This window comes from Lactuca serriola, chromosome 4 (assembly GCF_051521515.1).
Source record: "Lactuca serriola cultivar US96UC23 chromosome 4, Lser_US96UC23_V15, whole genome shotgun sequence".
Classification (NCBI taxonomy): domain Eukaryota; kingdom Viridiplantae; phylum Streptophyta; class Magnoliopsida; order Asterales; family Asteraceae; genus Lactuca; species Lactuca serriola.
The window spans coordinates 302,534,715-302,551,696 of record NC_136411.1 but is presented as its reverse complement, the minus strand read 5'-3'; the positions used below and the strand labels follow the sequence as shown (position 1 = coordinate 302,551,696).

At 36.1% G+C, this 16,982-nt stretch overlaps 2 protein-coding genes and 1 pseudogene across 4 annotated transcripts; all 3 read left to right on the top strand.

Moving 5' to 3' along the window:
* The first annotated feature begins 461 nt into the window (after nucleotides 1–461).
* Nucleotides 462–4,291, top strand: LOC145097219 (uncharacterized). 2 transcript variants are annotated; one of them, XM_079034749.1, is made up of 4 exons: nucleotides 462–850; nucleotides 2,796–3,309; nucleotides 3,383–3,617; nucleotides 3,709–4,291. In XM_079034749.1, exons 2-4 carry the CDS (start codon nucleotides 2,809–2,811, stop codon nucleotides 4,188–4,190), a joined length of 1,218 nt encoding a protein of 405 aa, XP_078890875.1. In that variant the 5' UTR covers nucleotides 462–850; nucleotides 2,796–2,808; the 3' UTR covers nucleotides 4,191–4,291. The 2 variants fall into 2 exon arrangements, with proteins under 2 accessions (XP_078890875.1, XP_078890876.1); XM_079034750.1 differs by lacking the exons at nucleotides 2,796–3,309; nucleotides 3,383–3,617; nucleotides 3,709–4,291 and adding exons at nucleotides 1,633–1,950; nucleotides 2,037–2,619.
* A 489-nt stretch (nucleotides 4,292–4,780) lies between these two features.
* Nucleotides 4,781–6,461, top strand: LOC145097220 (uncharacterized). Its single transcript, XM_079034751.1, has 2 exons — nucleotides 4,781–5,843; nucleotides 6,044–6,461. The coding sequence occupies exons 1-2, from the start codon at nucleotides 4,848–4,850 to the stop codon at nucleotides 6,107–6,109; spliced, it is 1,062 nt and encodes a 353-aa protein (XP_078890877.1). The 5' UTR covers nucleotides 4,781–4,847; the 3' UTR covers nucleotides 6,110–6,461.
* LOC145097221 (LRR receptor-like serine/threonine-protein kinase FEI 2) lies at nucleotides 6,188–7,346 on the top strand (annotated as a pseudogene). The gene is made up of 4 exons (XR_013704274.1): nucleotides 6,188–6,697; nucleotides 6,772–6,832; nucleotides 6,923–7,051; nucleotides 7,148–7,346. The product of XR_013704274.1 is annotated as an LRR receptor-like serine/threonine-protein kinase FEI 2 (transcript).
* The last annotated feature ends 9,636 nt before the right edge of the window (nucleotides 7,347–16,982 follow it).

Below are 16,982 nucleotides of genomic sequence, written 5' to 3'. Positions count from 1 at the left end.
ATTTTCCAAGAAAAATGAGAATTTTGAAAACGTGTTTAGTTTGTCTATTTTTCTAAATTTTTCACGGAAAATGAAAATTTTCCGTTTTCTAAAATTACAAAGAAATTGAAAAAATTTGGAAAACCAATAATCATTGTTTTCCATATTTTTCTATTTCTAAAATTTTTCTAAATATAAACACACATACTCTCATCCCACCCACTTTTACCTACCTCCCCCCCCCCCTCCACACACACACACACCTCACCCACCACAAACACACACACACACACCCAAACACCTACCCCCACCCCCACCCCCTACACACACACACACACCCACAAACACCCACCCACCCACCCCCACCCCACACACACACACCTTACTCCCTACAAACACACACACACACACACACCTACCCACAAATACCCACCCACCCCCACCCCCACCCCTACCCCCTACCCCCCCCCCCCCCCCCCCCAGGTCTCACATGTTAAAATGCATCATCAAATTATTTGGTAACCATGGATTATCAATGTGAGATAGACATGAATTATTGATGCTCCACTTTCACGACTACAACCCAATTTCTTGGCCCATGGCCCAATTGTTGTGATTCATGTGCGTCTAGACTCCAAGTCCGTGCAGATGCGTATCACTTACAACCCAAGGTCTCACAGATCGATCTAAATTCCTTCCATTCGTCGCCATAGCAGCTCCTTCCTTCCATTCGCCGCCGCCGCCATAGCAGCTCCTTCCTTCCATTCGCCGCCATAGCAGCTCCTCTCAACAACAACGGTTCCTCTCTCCGACTAAATCTCGTCTTTGCGTCTGCTTCTTTCTGTGCTCGTTATTGAAAAAGAAAACACAGGTAAATTTAATTTTATTTGTAGCTTAATCGATGTATTTAGTGGTTACGATTTCACAGTTTGTTGGTGCTGACGAGAATCAGTTGTTGCATAATCGATCTCAAATTCTTTCCCATTTCTTTGTTATACGTAAGTCTCAAGTGTCAACACCCTTTTTACCCATCACGCTACGTATACAGTTTCACAATTTTTTCTCATCTAAGGATATCTTTTATATTCGATTACTAATTACTTCGATAAATAATTGCATATATCGTTCTGTTTAATGTTTTCTTTCACTTTTTATTGGTGGTGATGAAATCAGTTGATTTTTGCCCTAGTTTCAGTTTATGGGCTGATTTCTTGATGTCATATAGAACCTCGATCTTAATTATAGATATCTATGCCAATTTGAGTATAATACATTTTAAACTTATCCCTCAATATTGCTTCAATTTCATGTCTGTACAGGAATGTAAAACCCTAATGAGATAACATGTATTTGTGTTTTCATTTTCATGTCTGTATGTGTGTGTATCTCTTTGTGTGTAAATCTGTTTATGTATGTAGCATTCTCCTATTGTATCTCTAACATAAATGGCCTATAGTGCAACTCTATTTTATGATTTGATCTCTTATATTACTGTACATGTTCCTAGATTTAATTTTAATATAACCTTTATTCATTGAATAGTCTGAGTTAATTATACATTGTAATCACATAACTCCTAATTAATTTGGTTACTCTGTTAGATTTAGAATCATTTTAGTGTGTTTAGTTTTAAATAAATTTGGTTATATATAGATGGGTGGGCACAGTGGGGATGCAATGGAGTGGACAGAAGCTTGTGAGAAATATTTCTTAGAGATTTTAGAGGAAAGGGTCAAGAGAGATCCTAACGGGGCTCCAATCTTCAAAGGAACTGATTGGACACAAATGGATGAACAGATTTTTATGAAATTTGCTTTAAGATATGGTCCTGAGAAGGTGAAAGCAAAATACCACCGCCTTAAATCTGTTCATCTAAAGTTTAGTGAATTGATTAACCATACTGGAGTCACATGGGATGCTATTTCTGGAAAAGTGTTTGCTAATGATACTGTTTGGGATGATTTTTTTAAGGTATAAAATATCTTAAACCTAATAATTTTATTAATGTTTGACTTATTTTGCTAACTAATAAAGTATTTGTATACCATATATTACAGCGAGATAAAGTTTTCAAATCGTTCAAGAAAAAGGGTTGTAAGATTTATTCCTTATTGAGTTTGGTCTTCAATAGTTCGACTGCTTCTGGTGCTTTTCATAATGCCTCAACTTGTGCCCCTCAAACATCAGAAGAAGAGCACAGAATTGAGGATGAGTATCTAGAGGGTGGTAGTTTTGGTGAGAGTGAGTTTAATGGGGGTAGTCGGAAGGGAAAGCGTATGTTGGAAGAGGAAATGGAGGGTTTACCAGGTTCAAGAAGAATGAAAAAAGGTCCTGGAAATTCCAAATATGATACCTTGTTGGATGCATTTTCAGAATCAATAGTCGCTAGAAAGGAAAGAGATTTAGCAAGAGCAGAACATTATAAGTCAAAGTATGGTGATGTAACAAGCTCATTGACCGAGGAATACTCGATTAGTGATTGTATGACGACTTTAGAAGCTACACCTGGTGTTGGTGCAAGATCGTACACTAAAGCATTGTCCTTCTTTCCTGATATTAATTGGAGAAAAATGTTCCTAATGATGTCTGAAAATAGGAGGAAACAGTGGCTTGATAGTTTAGATGGGTAATTGTTTTAGAATTTAGGGATGTCATATAAACATATTGCACTAGTTTATGTTTTGATGTTTATGTATAAACTTGATGTCATTTTGTGGAACATTTTGATGATATGTATGGAACTTGATGTGTGAATTTACTTTTTTTTTTGTGTTATTTTACTTGATTGACATTAAATTCAATGGTTTATGGTGCAGATAAAGTGTCCCAATGTCATATTCATCGGATAGTAGCTCTTACTCAGATGATGACGATGATGAGTTGGATGATATGATGATGATTGCTTTGTTAATAAAGAACAATAGGAATTTTATTGACCGAACTCCTTGTAGGACATCTATGCTAAGTGGAAAAGAATACATTCGAGAGATAATGTGCGGTAATCCTATCCAGTGTTATGAAGCAATTAGGATGAAGCCACATGTTTTTTTAAATTTGTGTGATAAACTAAAGATGATGAATTTATTGGAAGATCGAAGGGATGTTAGTGTAGAAGAAGGTTTGGCAATGAGTTTGCGGATTTTATGTCATGGAACAAGCCATAGAATGATTTCGGATCGTTTTCAACATTCTACGGGGACTGTACATTATTGGTTTAAGTATGTGTTAAGAGCTTTGAAGGCATTTGCTCTTACAGTAGTTAAAACAACTAACAGAGGTGAAGTTCAACCAGAAATTCGAGCAGATTCGAGATGGTATCCATTCTTTAAGGTATTCATTGATCTCTTTGTTAACACTTATACGTAAAACCTCTATCTCTCTAACATACATAATTTCAATGCAGAATTGTATCGGTGCTATTGATGGCACTCACGTAGCAGCTTGGGCTCCATTATCAAAACAAAAGTCATTTCGCGGAAGAAAAGCAGTGCTTGTTACACAAAATGTGATGGCGATTTGTTCCCATGATATGATGTTTACTTTTGTGTATACCGGCTGGGAGGGAACAGCGAATGACTCTCGTGTATTTTATGACGCCGTTATTAGACCCGAAAACAAATTTCCAATACCGACCGGTGGTAAGACTTCTCAACATTTCTTTACCTAATTTATTTAATCTAGTTTCTAAATACTCGACTTAAATATATATATTTGCTTTATGTGGTGTAGATTATTTCTATGTTGTTGATAGTGGGTATCCAAATCTAAAGGGATTTTTAGCTCCATATCGTGGTGAGCGGTATCATCGGTCTGATTGGCAAAGTGGTAGTGGAGTTAGAGGAAAGAAAGAATTATTCAACTTTGTACATTCATCTGTTCGGAATGTCATAGAGCGGGCATTTGGTGTTCTTAAAAAAAGATTTCACATTTTCAAATATATACCAAACTATCCGTTGAGACGCCAAATGTTGATCCCGCATGCATGTTGTGCACTGCATAATTATATACGGATGGAGGATAGGGCAGACACTTTATTCAATACATATGGTGGTGAAAATTTTCAAGAACTCACAGAAGGCTTTAACGTGGTTCAAGAGGGTTTTCCTTTGGATATGACAGATCAAGATGAAATGCTTCAAGTTAGAGATTCAATTGCTAACATGTTATGGGAAAGACATACACAACGTCGCCGGGGGCGTTCACAATATTGATAGCATTAAAATAGTAAAACTTGTCTTATTAAAATGTTCATTTTTATGTTAAATGATACATTGAATTTTATGTTGCTTCTTATATATTAAATGTATGTGTAGGTGGGGGTGATAGGTAGAAAGAATAAGGGTGGTAGGTAGGGTGGGGTTGGAGGTGGTGGTGGTGGTGGGTAGGTAGGGGTAGGGTATGAGTTAGGGTAGAGTGGGGTGGGATAAGGTGGGTGGGGTGGGGTGGGTGGATGGGGGTGGGTAGGGTGGGTGGGGGTGGGGGTGGGGTGGGTGGCGTAGGTAGGGTGGGTGGGGTGGGGGTGGGGTGGTGTTTGTGATATTAGTTAAAATAACAAAAAATGGAAAATGAAAACCGATAGAAAAATGCACATCTAAACGCGTTTTCTAATTTTCTAAAACAGAAAATGAAAAATGAATAAGACTGAACTAAACGCGCTTTCTAAATTTTCCAATGAAAAATGAAAACGGAAAACGAAAACTAAAAATGGAAAACAGAAAACAGAAAATGAAAACTGTTTTTCCGCAACTAAACGCAACCTAAATCTTCAAGAATCGTGTTGTTTGGAAGAACTTCGCATGGCCAATGAATGTCAAAAGCTGGCCGTACTCAAAATTAGTCATTCAAAATTGAGGACCCTTGACCTTGGGATGACTCCAAATCTCAAGAAGTTATATCTCAAAGAGTGTCATAAATTGGTAGAACTTCACAATCCCATTGGATGTCTAAACAAGCTTGTCCATGTAGACTTAAGTGGTTTTTTGAGGTTTAGCTCTTTTTCCTTTTACATAGGTGATTATCCTTCTTGTAGTGTGGATGAATCACTTGAGGTTGGTCCTTCAGACAAATTATATCTGAGTGCAGAGACCTTAGAAAGATGCCCACTTCACCCCGACAATAACTTTGCAAAGTTTCAGTTTGAGTGTTTTTATGAAGAAAATCCAACCTCATTTACTAGAAATCTTGAGATGCTTCTTTCTGTAGGTATATGTGCTTGCACAAACCTTGAGACATTTTCACAAAGCATTTGTGGGTTACGACGTTTAAGAAAGCTAATTTTGTCATCTACAACAATTAAACATTTTCCAGATAGCATTTGTATGTTGAAACATTTGAAATCTCTTGAACTTATAGATTGTCTGCTACTTGAGAGGTTACCCGAGGATCTTGACCGATTAGAATGTTTAGAGAATCTAACTTTGTCATCTACAACAATTAAACATCTTCCGGATAGCATTTGTATGTTGAAACATCTGCAATCTCTCAGACTTGAATTCTGTTGGCTTCTTGAAAAGTTACCCGAGGGTATTGGCGAATTAGAAAGTTTAAGGATGCTCGCTTTGTCATCCGTGAAGATTAAGCATCTACCCGATAGCATTTGTATGTTAAAACGTTTAACTTTTCTCCAATTTGATCATTGTTTGTTGCTTGAAAAGTTACCTGGGGAACTTGGACGTTTAGAACATTTAGGACAGTTATATGTACGAGGTACAAGCATAATTCATCTTCCACAGAGCATTCTTTTGGTAAAAGGTCTGTTTATCTTCGGGTCGAGGGAACTTCTTGAGTCGTGTGGGTTTACATCGGAGATACGAGGCTCACTATCTTACTGCTACATATATTTGCCCACAGCAGAAGTCTCCAGGGTACTTTCTGTGTTCTTTATTGATCATGTCACACTGATTTAAATAATAAAATTGATATGACGGTAACTAAATTTCACCCACAAATCAAAATGAATAATTAAAAGAAAATAAAGTACTATACATGCAGACAATGTTCGTCTTAATTTGTTCTCTTCTCTTGATTTTTTCTCTTAAAAAGCTAAATTCAATGATTTTTGCAGAAAAGAGATGCTGAAAAAATGGATGAAGCCTACACTCAGGTAAATTTCTATCTGTCTCTCTCATAGCATCCTAATTCTAGTTCTTCCTATTAGAAACGGTTGATCTTTTATCATCCACAATATAATCTATGTGTTCACCTTGAAATGTGCTACTCTTCAAAAGATATTATAAAAAAGCTGGAAACTTTAAATGAAGAACATGTAACTGGAGCTGGAGGATTTGGAACTATCAATGGATGATGGAATTGGAAACGTATTTGCATTAAAAGAATAGTAAAATTAAACGAAGGATTTGATCGATTCTTTGAAAGAGAGCTTGAAATTCTTGGAAGCATTAAACACAGATATCTAGTAAATCTAAGAGGCTATTGCAACTCTCCACCTTCAAAATTGTTAATATATGATTACTTATCTGGTGGTAAGAAATTAAAAATCAACATTACAAACACCTTTTTCTTCAATTTCCATTTTCTTGAAAAAATGTTTTTTCTTTTTGCAAAAAAATCTAAGCTTTTAGGTTGGGATGCTCGACTTAATGCTATGATTATGGGAGCTACAAAAGGGTTTCTGATTTTGGTCTTGCAAAACTCTTGGAAGATGAAGAATCTCATATCACAACAGTTGTAGCTGGAACTTTTGCCTATCTTGCTCCAGGTATTACTTTTTTTTTCTTACTAAGTAAAGAAATAAATGAATGAAATTACTATTTTGTTTTTCTTGTTTTGTAGAGTATATGCAGAGTGGTAGAGCAACAGAGAAGACAGTTTATCGAGATATATTGTCGGATGGGTAAATGACCTTTTTACCCTTGTAGTTTCAAACTGTCGGGGTTTTTTTTTCTGTCTGAATACATGTGAAATGACAGTTTTACCCTTGCAGTTGAATTATATAATAACAGAAGATCGACAACGAGAAATCATCAACAAATGCATGAGGAAATGGATGCCAAAGTTGTAGCAATAGATGTATGCAGCCTTGCAAAATATGATGGGAAATTGAAAATTAGAGGTAATATGATGTTAACCATTAGTATTTGATGTTTTCGAATGACTTGTTAACGTTTTGTATTTGATGTATTTGATTGTTTTGAATAATGTTTTATAGGAATGAGAACCAAAGATGATTGGATGAACATGAAATGAAGATAGCAACTAAAATGTTATTTTGAAGTTATGTTATGTGAAAACTCATTTCCCGATGCTTATTTTGAAGGTTAAACTTTTTTTTTTTCTATTTATACCTCTCTTGCATATTTTGGATTTCTTGGTGTTAAAATGTTCTCAACTATTGGAGTTTGATGTTATGTGGACAATTTTGTTTTTGGATGTTTTTTGAATGATACTTTGGTAAACTTTGATCTTTGTGGTATTGTAATGTTTGGTTGTATCATTATTTGATGTTTTTTAGCATAATAATTTGATGATTGTAGTATTTTTTTTTTCTTTTAGAATCATAATAAAAAAATGATATTACAAGTTCGCGACGGATTAGTGACAAAAAAAAAAATTAATGCATGAATTTTTGCGAGGGATTAGCTACGGAAAAAAATCATGTCTAAAGCTTGTGATGGATCAGCGACGGAAAAGAAAAATTTAATGTATGAATTTTGCAAAGGATTAGCTACGGAAAAAAAATCATGTCTAACGTTTGCGACAGACCAGCGACGGAAAAAAAAATTAGTATATGAAATTTGCAAAGGATTAGCTACAGAAAAAAATATGCGACAAAATAGCGACGGAATGACTTTAACAAATTTTGTCGCTAATGCCCTGAGTAAATGTATTGAGTGACATTTAGCGACGGATATTCTGTCGCTAAATTTGTCGCAAGTAAAAACGGATCCGTCGCTAAAACCGTCGCTGAGTTATTTGCCACATTATAATTACCTATGGAGTCAATCCGTCGCTGATCCATCGCAAACAACATTTAGTGACGGAATAGCGATGGATTCTTCCGTCTCTAAAAGCCATGTTTCTAGTAGTGTGCGTGCAGATACCGGTAGCGAAGAAGGGTTGATTCCAAGGTAGTATCTTTGACTTTGTGTTGGGGATTCCTGTTGATTGAAGCATTGTTACTGGTTGAAATCAATGTGAGACTTCTTCAAAAGAAGAAACACATAGTGCACAATGAGAATGAGTTGGAAGTGATCTCCATTAGAACCATGGCTCAAGAGATGTTAGGTTGGGACTTTCCAAATATGTCATTTGAACTGCAAGATTTTGATAATAAATTCGTTCCATTCTTCATTTAATGGAACAATCAAAAATTGATCGTAGGTCTTATTTGTAACTTTGTTTTTAGACTTAGAGCTTAATGCTTTGTATTTTGAAATTTAATTTTAGCTTACCACTCTGATTTTTCATGGATCAACCCAAACCGTATCCTGATTAAAAATAAGATTGTCGTTTTGAAAGTTATGAATCATCTCATATGTGTGTTGATTGCAACCTTAACTGTTTGTGAATAGAGCTTTGATAGGTTTCAGTTTAAAAGTTGCCATACAATCTGTAGAAAGTTGTTACAATAGGAAAAACGTTCTGCTAGGTAGGGTGCACATAATGCAGGCACCCACAACAGGATGATTTTGAGAAGCTCTGGAGGCCCATAAAAGTCATTTCAGAAAGAACTATTGTACTTTCTCTGTTTTCAAGTTGATCATCATACTCTGAAGTGACATGGTGGTATTTTTGGTCTTGTTGTAGACGATAATAATTATTTTTTAGCCAAAAACCCAAAAATTAATTTAGGTGGTCAGTCTCTCGACTTTGGAAAAGGTTGATATGATGGGTCTCTACTCTACTAATCCAGTGACTTATAATAGAAAAAGGAAATTTTCCACATGTAACTTTCTTCATGTTATTTTATAGAGGGACAAGTTTATTGTTGTGTGTATGCTGCTAATAGAACTGGACATGAAACATTACACACATTTCTTTATGAACTAATTTTCTTTGATTTCATAGGGTTTATGTATATATTCCAGAAAGTTATTTCATCATATAATTGAATTCTACCAGGCAGCCGCCAAAGTAGTTTTATTGCACTGATCATGGAGGATGGAACATTAGATAGATTTCACTCTTTAACAATCTTGGCAACTGAAGTGAATATTGTTAATTGACCTTCATTTGATCCATAAATAGGCCATCTATTTTCTTTTATCTGATCTCATAATTGCAATGGAGATGGAAGTGTTATGGATTTTAATTGTATCTTAATTGTTTTGTTGGGTGCCTCATTACTGAAGTTCCAGTATTTTTCTACATTTTAGTGAGCAATAAATTGAAAAGACTCAGCTAACCTGGTTCATCTTAGTTTCATATCTTCTCTTGATCTTTTACCTTGAAAAAGTTAAATTCAATGGTTTTGCAGAAATAAGATGCTAAGAAATATGAGATGTATGTTTGGGGTTAAATGTATGAATTGGAAATATACTTTCACTTGTTTTTTTATCGTACATCCTACTTTCATTTATTCTTGTTAAAACATTGTACTACAAAAATCTAGCCAACTATTGCAATGCAATTAAAATACAAAGCAATTTCACTTCTCTGACTGGGTAATGGGTATATCAGTCAAAGTATAATGTTCTAATAAGAAAAAATTTGAATCTTGAAAGTACATTGCTACATTTGGTAGATTTTCAAAGTATTATGCTGTAATAAGAAAATTTTAAAAGACATTGCTATAACTGGTAGGAGTTTTACTTATTAGAACACTATAGTTTGAAAAGACACTTAAACACATATTAATTCAATCCTTTTAATATCAAGAGTGGATTAAATTCTAAAATCTAGGCGTAAATAAGAGCTTTTAAACATGTTTAATAAGAGGTGTAAACAACCATTGATGCTTGTTCCTTTTGATTTTGGTCCTGCATAAACAATGTAAATGAAATCACTAAGAGTTGCAACAAGAAGTATAGAAAGTTTCAACTAAGAGCACCACTACGTAAGTGATCATGACATGAATCACTACCATTAGAACCGTAACGACTCCTTTTTGAAAATGAACAAGTGGAAATTGTATGTTAATTGACTGCATTCTTGCCATGTCACCACCTAACATAATCATACAACTTGATGGTTGCTCATCCTAAAGAGGATAGAAAAAAATAAGCAAAAAAAAAAAGAACAAAAAAAGTCTTACAATGAAGTATAACTCAAAGAGTACAAAATTCAAGGGTATTTGATTAAAAATATTGTTCAAGTAAGTGATTACAATGTCAGGACCCGACTTTCATGCAGTTGAAGTAAGTGCAAGCGCAACCTCTCTTCTGTATCTCTTCCGCAATAACTTCATCTAAAAGCAAATTATTAGATGTGAATTTTTATATAACTGAATGGAAAACATATTGCATAGTAACAAAAAGAAATAACTTGACAAATTTGTGGTGTGCTTGACATCATTTTCAAATCATTTCTTATTTTTTTTTATTATTTTTTTTTTGTAATTTATGTAAAGAATACCTTTGCATCTTTTCTGGAAATATTCCTCATAGAATTATTTCCAGAATTACAACTATTGCTCAAAAGTAATACTCCTATATATCACCATCACTTAATTGCACCTCTCACAAGTCTTCCTTGCAACAAAAAAACTATGTGTTATGATTCTGATTTTTCAATTTTTACCTATGATGTCATAAAAATTGCAAAATGTTCCCAAAATTCATCCCCATGTTTAACAAAAGCAGATGGCAATTAGGGAAAAATATTTTTGTAATAAAATATCAAATCTCAAATTTAGAAAAACTCTTTACTTTTTTCACCTTTTACTGAAAACCCATTATAAAATTTGTTTTTAAAGGAAAATTATTGATTTTTTTTTTTTGTTTATTTACGCCATTAATTATATGTTAAAATAAGTTAATATGTTAGATATGTTTATTAGTAAACAAATTAGATGTGTTGAAAATAGTCTCTCTACAAAACATTCCAACCCAAAAAATCCTAACACAGGCCAAAACAATCCGGTAGTAGTCACGATATATTACAACCATTCACCAAATATGATTATTTCAGCTACTATACTTAACATGAAAGTTCAAAATATTGACGTCCCTCACTCAAAATTTATAAACCACTAAAAAATTCAATGTAATAATTATGAGTACCTATATTTCAACAATAATGTCACAAAGATAAAGTAGAAAATGTTGAAAATATATAATGTGAGAGATGTTTTTTCTATTTAAACTCAGACAAATAAGTTTGATGGTAAAGACTTCATATGCCTACAAAAGTTATAACTTATTTTTTGTCAATTATAAGTGAAAATGAACAGGTAAAGGATACAACCCTACTGAAATTGGATTGCCATAATGTAGAGCAATGTTCCAATTTCTTTCAGAGTAATGATCTAACTTGTTTACAAATTAGCACTGCATAAATATGCAAAACCAACAAAAATCAATTCTATATATTGTTATATAGCAATATTAGATGATGGAAACTTAATTTTGACATGATATCATAACTATAATTTTTTGTTAAAAAATGCATAACCAAAAGCCATTAGAAAGGTAAACCTCAATGTTTATTGTGCCCACACACATCCATGATCTATGAATAGTTTTTACATGACCTTTATTTACACAAAATTATTTATACTAAAAAATTATATAATTAAATATAGATCATTATCGTCATGATTTTTATAATATAAGATGCTAACTTTCAGAACGTGGTACTCCTTACCCCTAAGATCGAGCCAAATTATGCCTATATACCTGAACAGAACAAAACTGCTTTCACTTCCCCTCTGAGACGTCACGGTTTGATCTCTTTAGAAAATTAATTAAAACATATGTTAATGGTTATAGATAAGAAATTCCCAACATTTGACTTCTACACCAAAAGTTACGTTTCCATTTAACAAAATTTGCCACTTATTTTTAAATAGTTAGAAAGAAGAAAAAACCAACCAACTTTGACTAAATAAGTCCTCCACAGTCCACCCTAGCCTTTAAATCTATTCATGAATCAAGAAAATCACCGGTGGTCGAGTAATGATAAATCAAATGAAAGGAAGAAAATGTAATACTAACCATATCAAAGTTATGAATAAAACAAACATCTTTTTTCCAATAGAATCAACCATTCAACTCTTTCCCAAATTCATCATACAAAGCACTACATTGAAGTTCAATCATACATTTTATCTCAGTTTGAACAAAAGAATATCGTTGTCATGATCATTAAAATTATCAAATCCTTATGATTACGCTACAATTTACTCACAAAAGTAAACTGTACAGAAACTGTAACAGTAATTAATTCTAGGCTTATACTGAACATATAGTGATGTATTACTTCCTATCTCTCCGAAATATGATGTTTAAAAGCAAAAGCATTCATCACCAATCTCTATGTTTCTTTATCATCTAACCTTGGTCACTACATAAAGCCCCAATGTATTACTACCAAAAGTTTCATATCGAAATAGCAGGGGTGGAGAGTGACGATGAGTTAGGCGGTGGTGGCATTCTCTACACTCTGCCCACTGTTAAAGATCATCACTAGCCCAATAAAACAAATATTATTTAGAAGACTTTAGCTTGTTCTAGAATGCTCTAGAAGATTCTAGAACATTATGGAAGACTATGGAAGACTCTGGAATATACCGGAAGAGTCTAGAATACTCTAGAACGACATGGAAGACCCTGGAAGGATATGGATCATTCTAGAAGACACTGGAGCAACCTAGACCTCTCCAGAACATGGTAGAACGTTCTAGAAACATATGGAAGCATGTAGAGTATGTTAGATAGTTCTAGATTTATCTAGTATGTAGTAAGTGTATGCTAGTATCTAGAACCTTCCTAAGAGGCCTATAAATAGGTATGGAGCTCATTTGCTCCAAACCATCCAAGAAAGCCTCAAAGAGAGAAAAGTGTGTAGTAGTCTCACAAAGTGTAAGGTCTCCTTAAGTGTCTTAATAAAAGTCTTGTTGTTTCCCATATAAAAGAGTCGTGTTCAACAATCTGGTATCAGAGCAAGGTTTCTTGATAGTGAGAACGAGTGATTCTCGTTGTATCGTGAGTAGTTTGTGACTCTGCAAGTTTAGTATCGAAACTGGCTTGTTTGGTATTACCGAGGTACTGCCAACACGATGGGTGATCTCCAAGTCGTCGGAGGAATCAAGAAACTCAACAACAACAACTACAAAACGTGGGAAACATGTATGAAGTCCTACTTACAAGGACAAGATCTATGGGAGGTCGTTGGTGGAAGCGAAACTACGCCACCAGAGGAAGACGTTAATGGTGCTTTACGTAAATGGAAAATCAAAGCAGGCAAAGCAATGTTTGCCTTGAAGACCACAATCGAAGAAGAGATGTTGGAGCATATTCGGGATGAGAACACCCCGAAAGAAGCTTAGGATACGTTTGTGACGCTTTTCTCAAAGAAGAATGATACGAGACTACAACTTTTGGAGAACGAGCTATTATCAATCTCACAACGTGACATGACGATTGCTCAATATTTCCACAAGGTCAAGTCGATATGTCGGGAGATTACTGAACTAGATCCGCAATCCGTCATTGCAGAAGCTCGAATGAAGAGGATCATTATCCATGGACTGAGGCCGGAATATAGAAGCTTTGTTACTGCTGTACAAGGATGGCCCGCTCAACCATCACTTGTAGAGTTTGAGAATTTGCTGGCTAGCCAAGAAGCTATGGCTAAGCAAATGGGAGGCATCACGCTGAAGAGTGAAGAAGAAGCACTCTACACAAGTAAAAGTCGGAGGAATTTTAAGCCACCTCCTAAAGAAGAATACAAAAATGCTGACAAAGGGAAGAGTCAACCAGGAACCTCACAACCATGGAGATCTCAAAAGACCGACAATAAGAGTTCTCGGGGGAGGAGGTTCGAAGGCAACTGCAACAACTGTGGAAAGTGGGGCCACATGTCCAAGGATTGTTGGTCAAAGAAAAAGTCTGTGGAAAGCAATGTAGTAACTTCCAAAAAGGAAATAGAGGATGAATGGGATGCTGAGGCATTATGTGCCATAGAAGAAAATGAGTTGGCACTCATGACAATGATGGGAGAGCGTATCAACTATGAAAATGACTGGATCATTGATTCAGGATGCTCCAATCACATGACTGGCGATCAGAACAAACTACAAGACGTGAAGGAGTACAAAGGGAGTCGCATGGTACTTACAGCCAACAATGCACGACTTCCAATTGCTCAGATTGGAAAAACGACGATCATGCCTGGTAATAAATCTGACATGGTGTCACTACATAATGTGTATCACGTGCTAGGTATGAAGAAGAACTTGTTGTCAATATCGCAACTAACATCGTCAGGCAACTACGTCTTGTTTGGCCCACAAGATGTGAAGGTCTATCGAGATCTTAAAATATCAGAAACGCCAACAATGGAAGGACGAAGAGTGGAGTCCGTTTATGTGCTCTCCGCAGAGTCTGCCTATGTAGATAAGACTCGTAAGAATGAGACAGCAGATCTATGGCATGCACGGCTGGGACATGTTGGTTATCACAAGTTGAAGGTAATAATGGAGAAATCCATGCTCAATGGCTTACCTCAACTTGAAGTTAAAACAGATGTTGTTTGTGCTAGATGTCAGTATGGTAAAGCTCATCAATTACCATACAAGGAGTCAAATTTTAGAGCAAAGAAGCCACTAGAGTTAATTCACTCAGATGTGTTCGGTCCAGTCAAGCAGACATCAGTTAGCGGGATGCGGTACATGGTGACGTTCATTGATGATTATTCGAGATATGTGTGGGTTTTCTTCATGAAAGAAAAATCTGAAACATTCTCAAAGTTTCTAGAATTCAAGACAACGGTCGAAGGAGAAGTGAGAAAGAAGATTCGGTGTCTACGCTCAGACAATGGAGGAGAATACACCTCAGAAGAATTCAATCACTATCTAAAAGAATGTGGTATACGTCATCAATTCACATGTGCCAACACACCTCAACAAAATGGTGTAGCTGAGAGAAAGAATCGACATCTTGCAGAAATTTGTCGAAGCATGCTACACGCGAAGAATGTCCCAGGAAGATTTTGGGCTGAAGCAATGCAAACTGCTGCCCATGTGATCAATAAACTTCCCCAACCAAGGTTAGGTTTCATCTCACCATTTGAGACACTATGGAACATGAAACCTACTGTTAGCTACTTCCGAGTATTTGGCTGCGTTTGCTACGTATTTGTGCCTAGTCATTTACGTAGCAAGTTTGACAAGAAAGCAGTCAGGTGTATATTTGTTGGATACGACAATCAAAGAAAAGGGTGGAGATGTTGTGATCCAACAAGTGGAAGATGCTACACTTCAAGAGATGTAGTGTTCGATGAAGCATCTTCATGGTGGTCCTCAGAGAAGAAAGTACTACCAGACTCGGAAAATATTGAAGAAGTTTTAAAACAAAAGATGGGGGAGCAAACTGCACATATTTGGTCAAGTGTTGATACACCTGAAGATCCGAGCGACACTGATGTCATTGAGCAAGAAGTAACTCAAACAAGTGATGCCGGTGAAAGGGAGCCGCCGCCTCCACAACTTCGAAGGACGGAAAGAATCCGAAAGCCTAATCCCAAGTATGCTAATGCGGCCATTTTAGAAAGCGGTGTTAAAGAGCCGGAGACATATGAAGAAGCAGTTAAGAATAAAGCATGGCAGAAGGCAATGGAAGAAGAAGTTACAACCTTAAAGCAGAATCAAACGTGGGAACTGGTACCAAGACCAAGAGATATAAAACCGATTTCCTGCAAGTGGGTTTATAAATTAAAACGATGCACAGATGGATCAATTGAAAGATACAAGGCTCGTTTGGTGGCTCAAGGGTTCTCACAACAATATGGACTGGACTATGATGAAACATTTAGTCCAGTGACGAAGATAACTACTGTACGAGTGCTGCTAGCTCTTGCGGCTAGTAAAGACTGGAAATTATGGCAGATGGATGTGAAGAATGCTTTCTTGCATGGAGAATTAGATCGGGAGATCTACATGAACCAACCAAAGGGATTTGAGGATGCAGTTAATCCCACTCATGTGTGCAAGCTGAGAAAAGCTCTTTACGGATTGAAGCAGGCACCAAGAGCCTGGTATGGTAAGATTGCTGAATTTCTTACCCGAAGTGGTTATTCAGTTGCACATGCAGACTCAAGCCTGTTCGTCAAAGAAAAAGAAGGGAAGTTGGCACTTGTGTCGGTTTATGTGGATGACTTGATCATCACCGGGGATGACGAAAGAGAAATCCATCAAACAAGAGAAAATCTATCGGTGCGATTCCAAATGAAAGAGCTGGGGGAGCTTAAACACTTCTTGGGGTTAGAAGTTGATCGTACAAAGGAAGGGTTGTTCCTCTGCCAACAAAAGTATACAAGAGATATACTTCAAAAGTTTGGCATGTTGGAGTGTAAGCCAATATCAACACCAATAGAGCAAAATTCCAAGATATGTGCTCATGAAGGAAAAGAGTTGGATGATGGAACGATGTATCGACGACTAGTAGGTAGTCTTATCTACCTAACTTTATCTCGGCCTGACATTGCTTATGCAGTTGGAGTTATGAGTCGATACATGCAAAGTCCGAAGAAACCTCATTTGGATGCTGCCCGACGGATCTTGAGATATGTCAAAGGTACATTTGACTATGGTCTCTTGTATAAAAGAGGAGAAGACTGCAAGTTGGTTGGATATTGTGATGCTGACTATGCAGGAGACCATGATACCCGAAGATCAACCACTGGGTATGTGTTCAAGCTTGGGTCGGGACCAATATCATGGTGTAGTAAAAGACAACCAACAATATCATTGTCAACCACGGAAGCGGAGTACAAAGCAGCGGCCGTAGCAGCTCAAGAAAGTACATGGTTGGTACTCCTAATGGAGGACTTACATCAAAAAGTTGACTATGCAGTACCACTTCACTGTGACAACCAATCTGCAA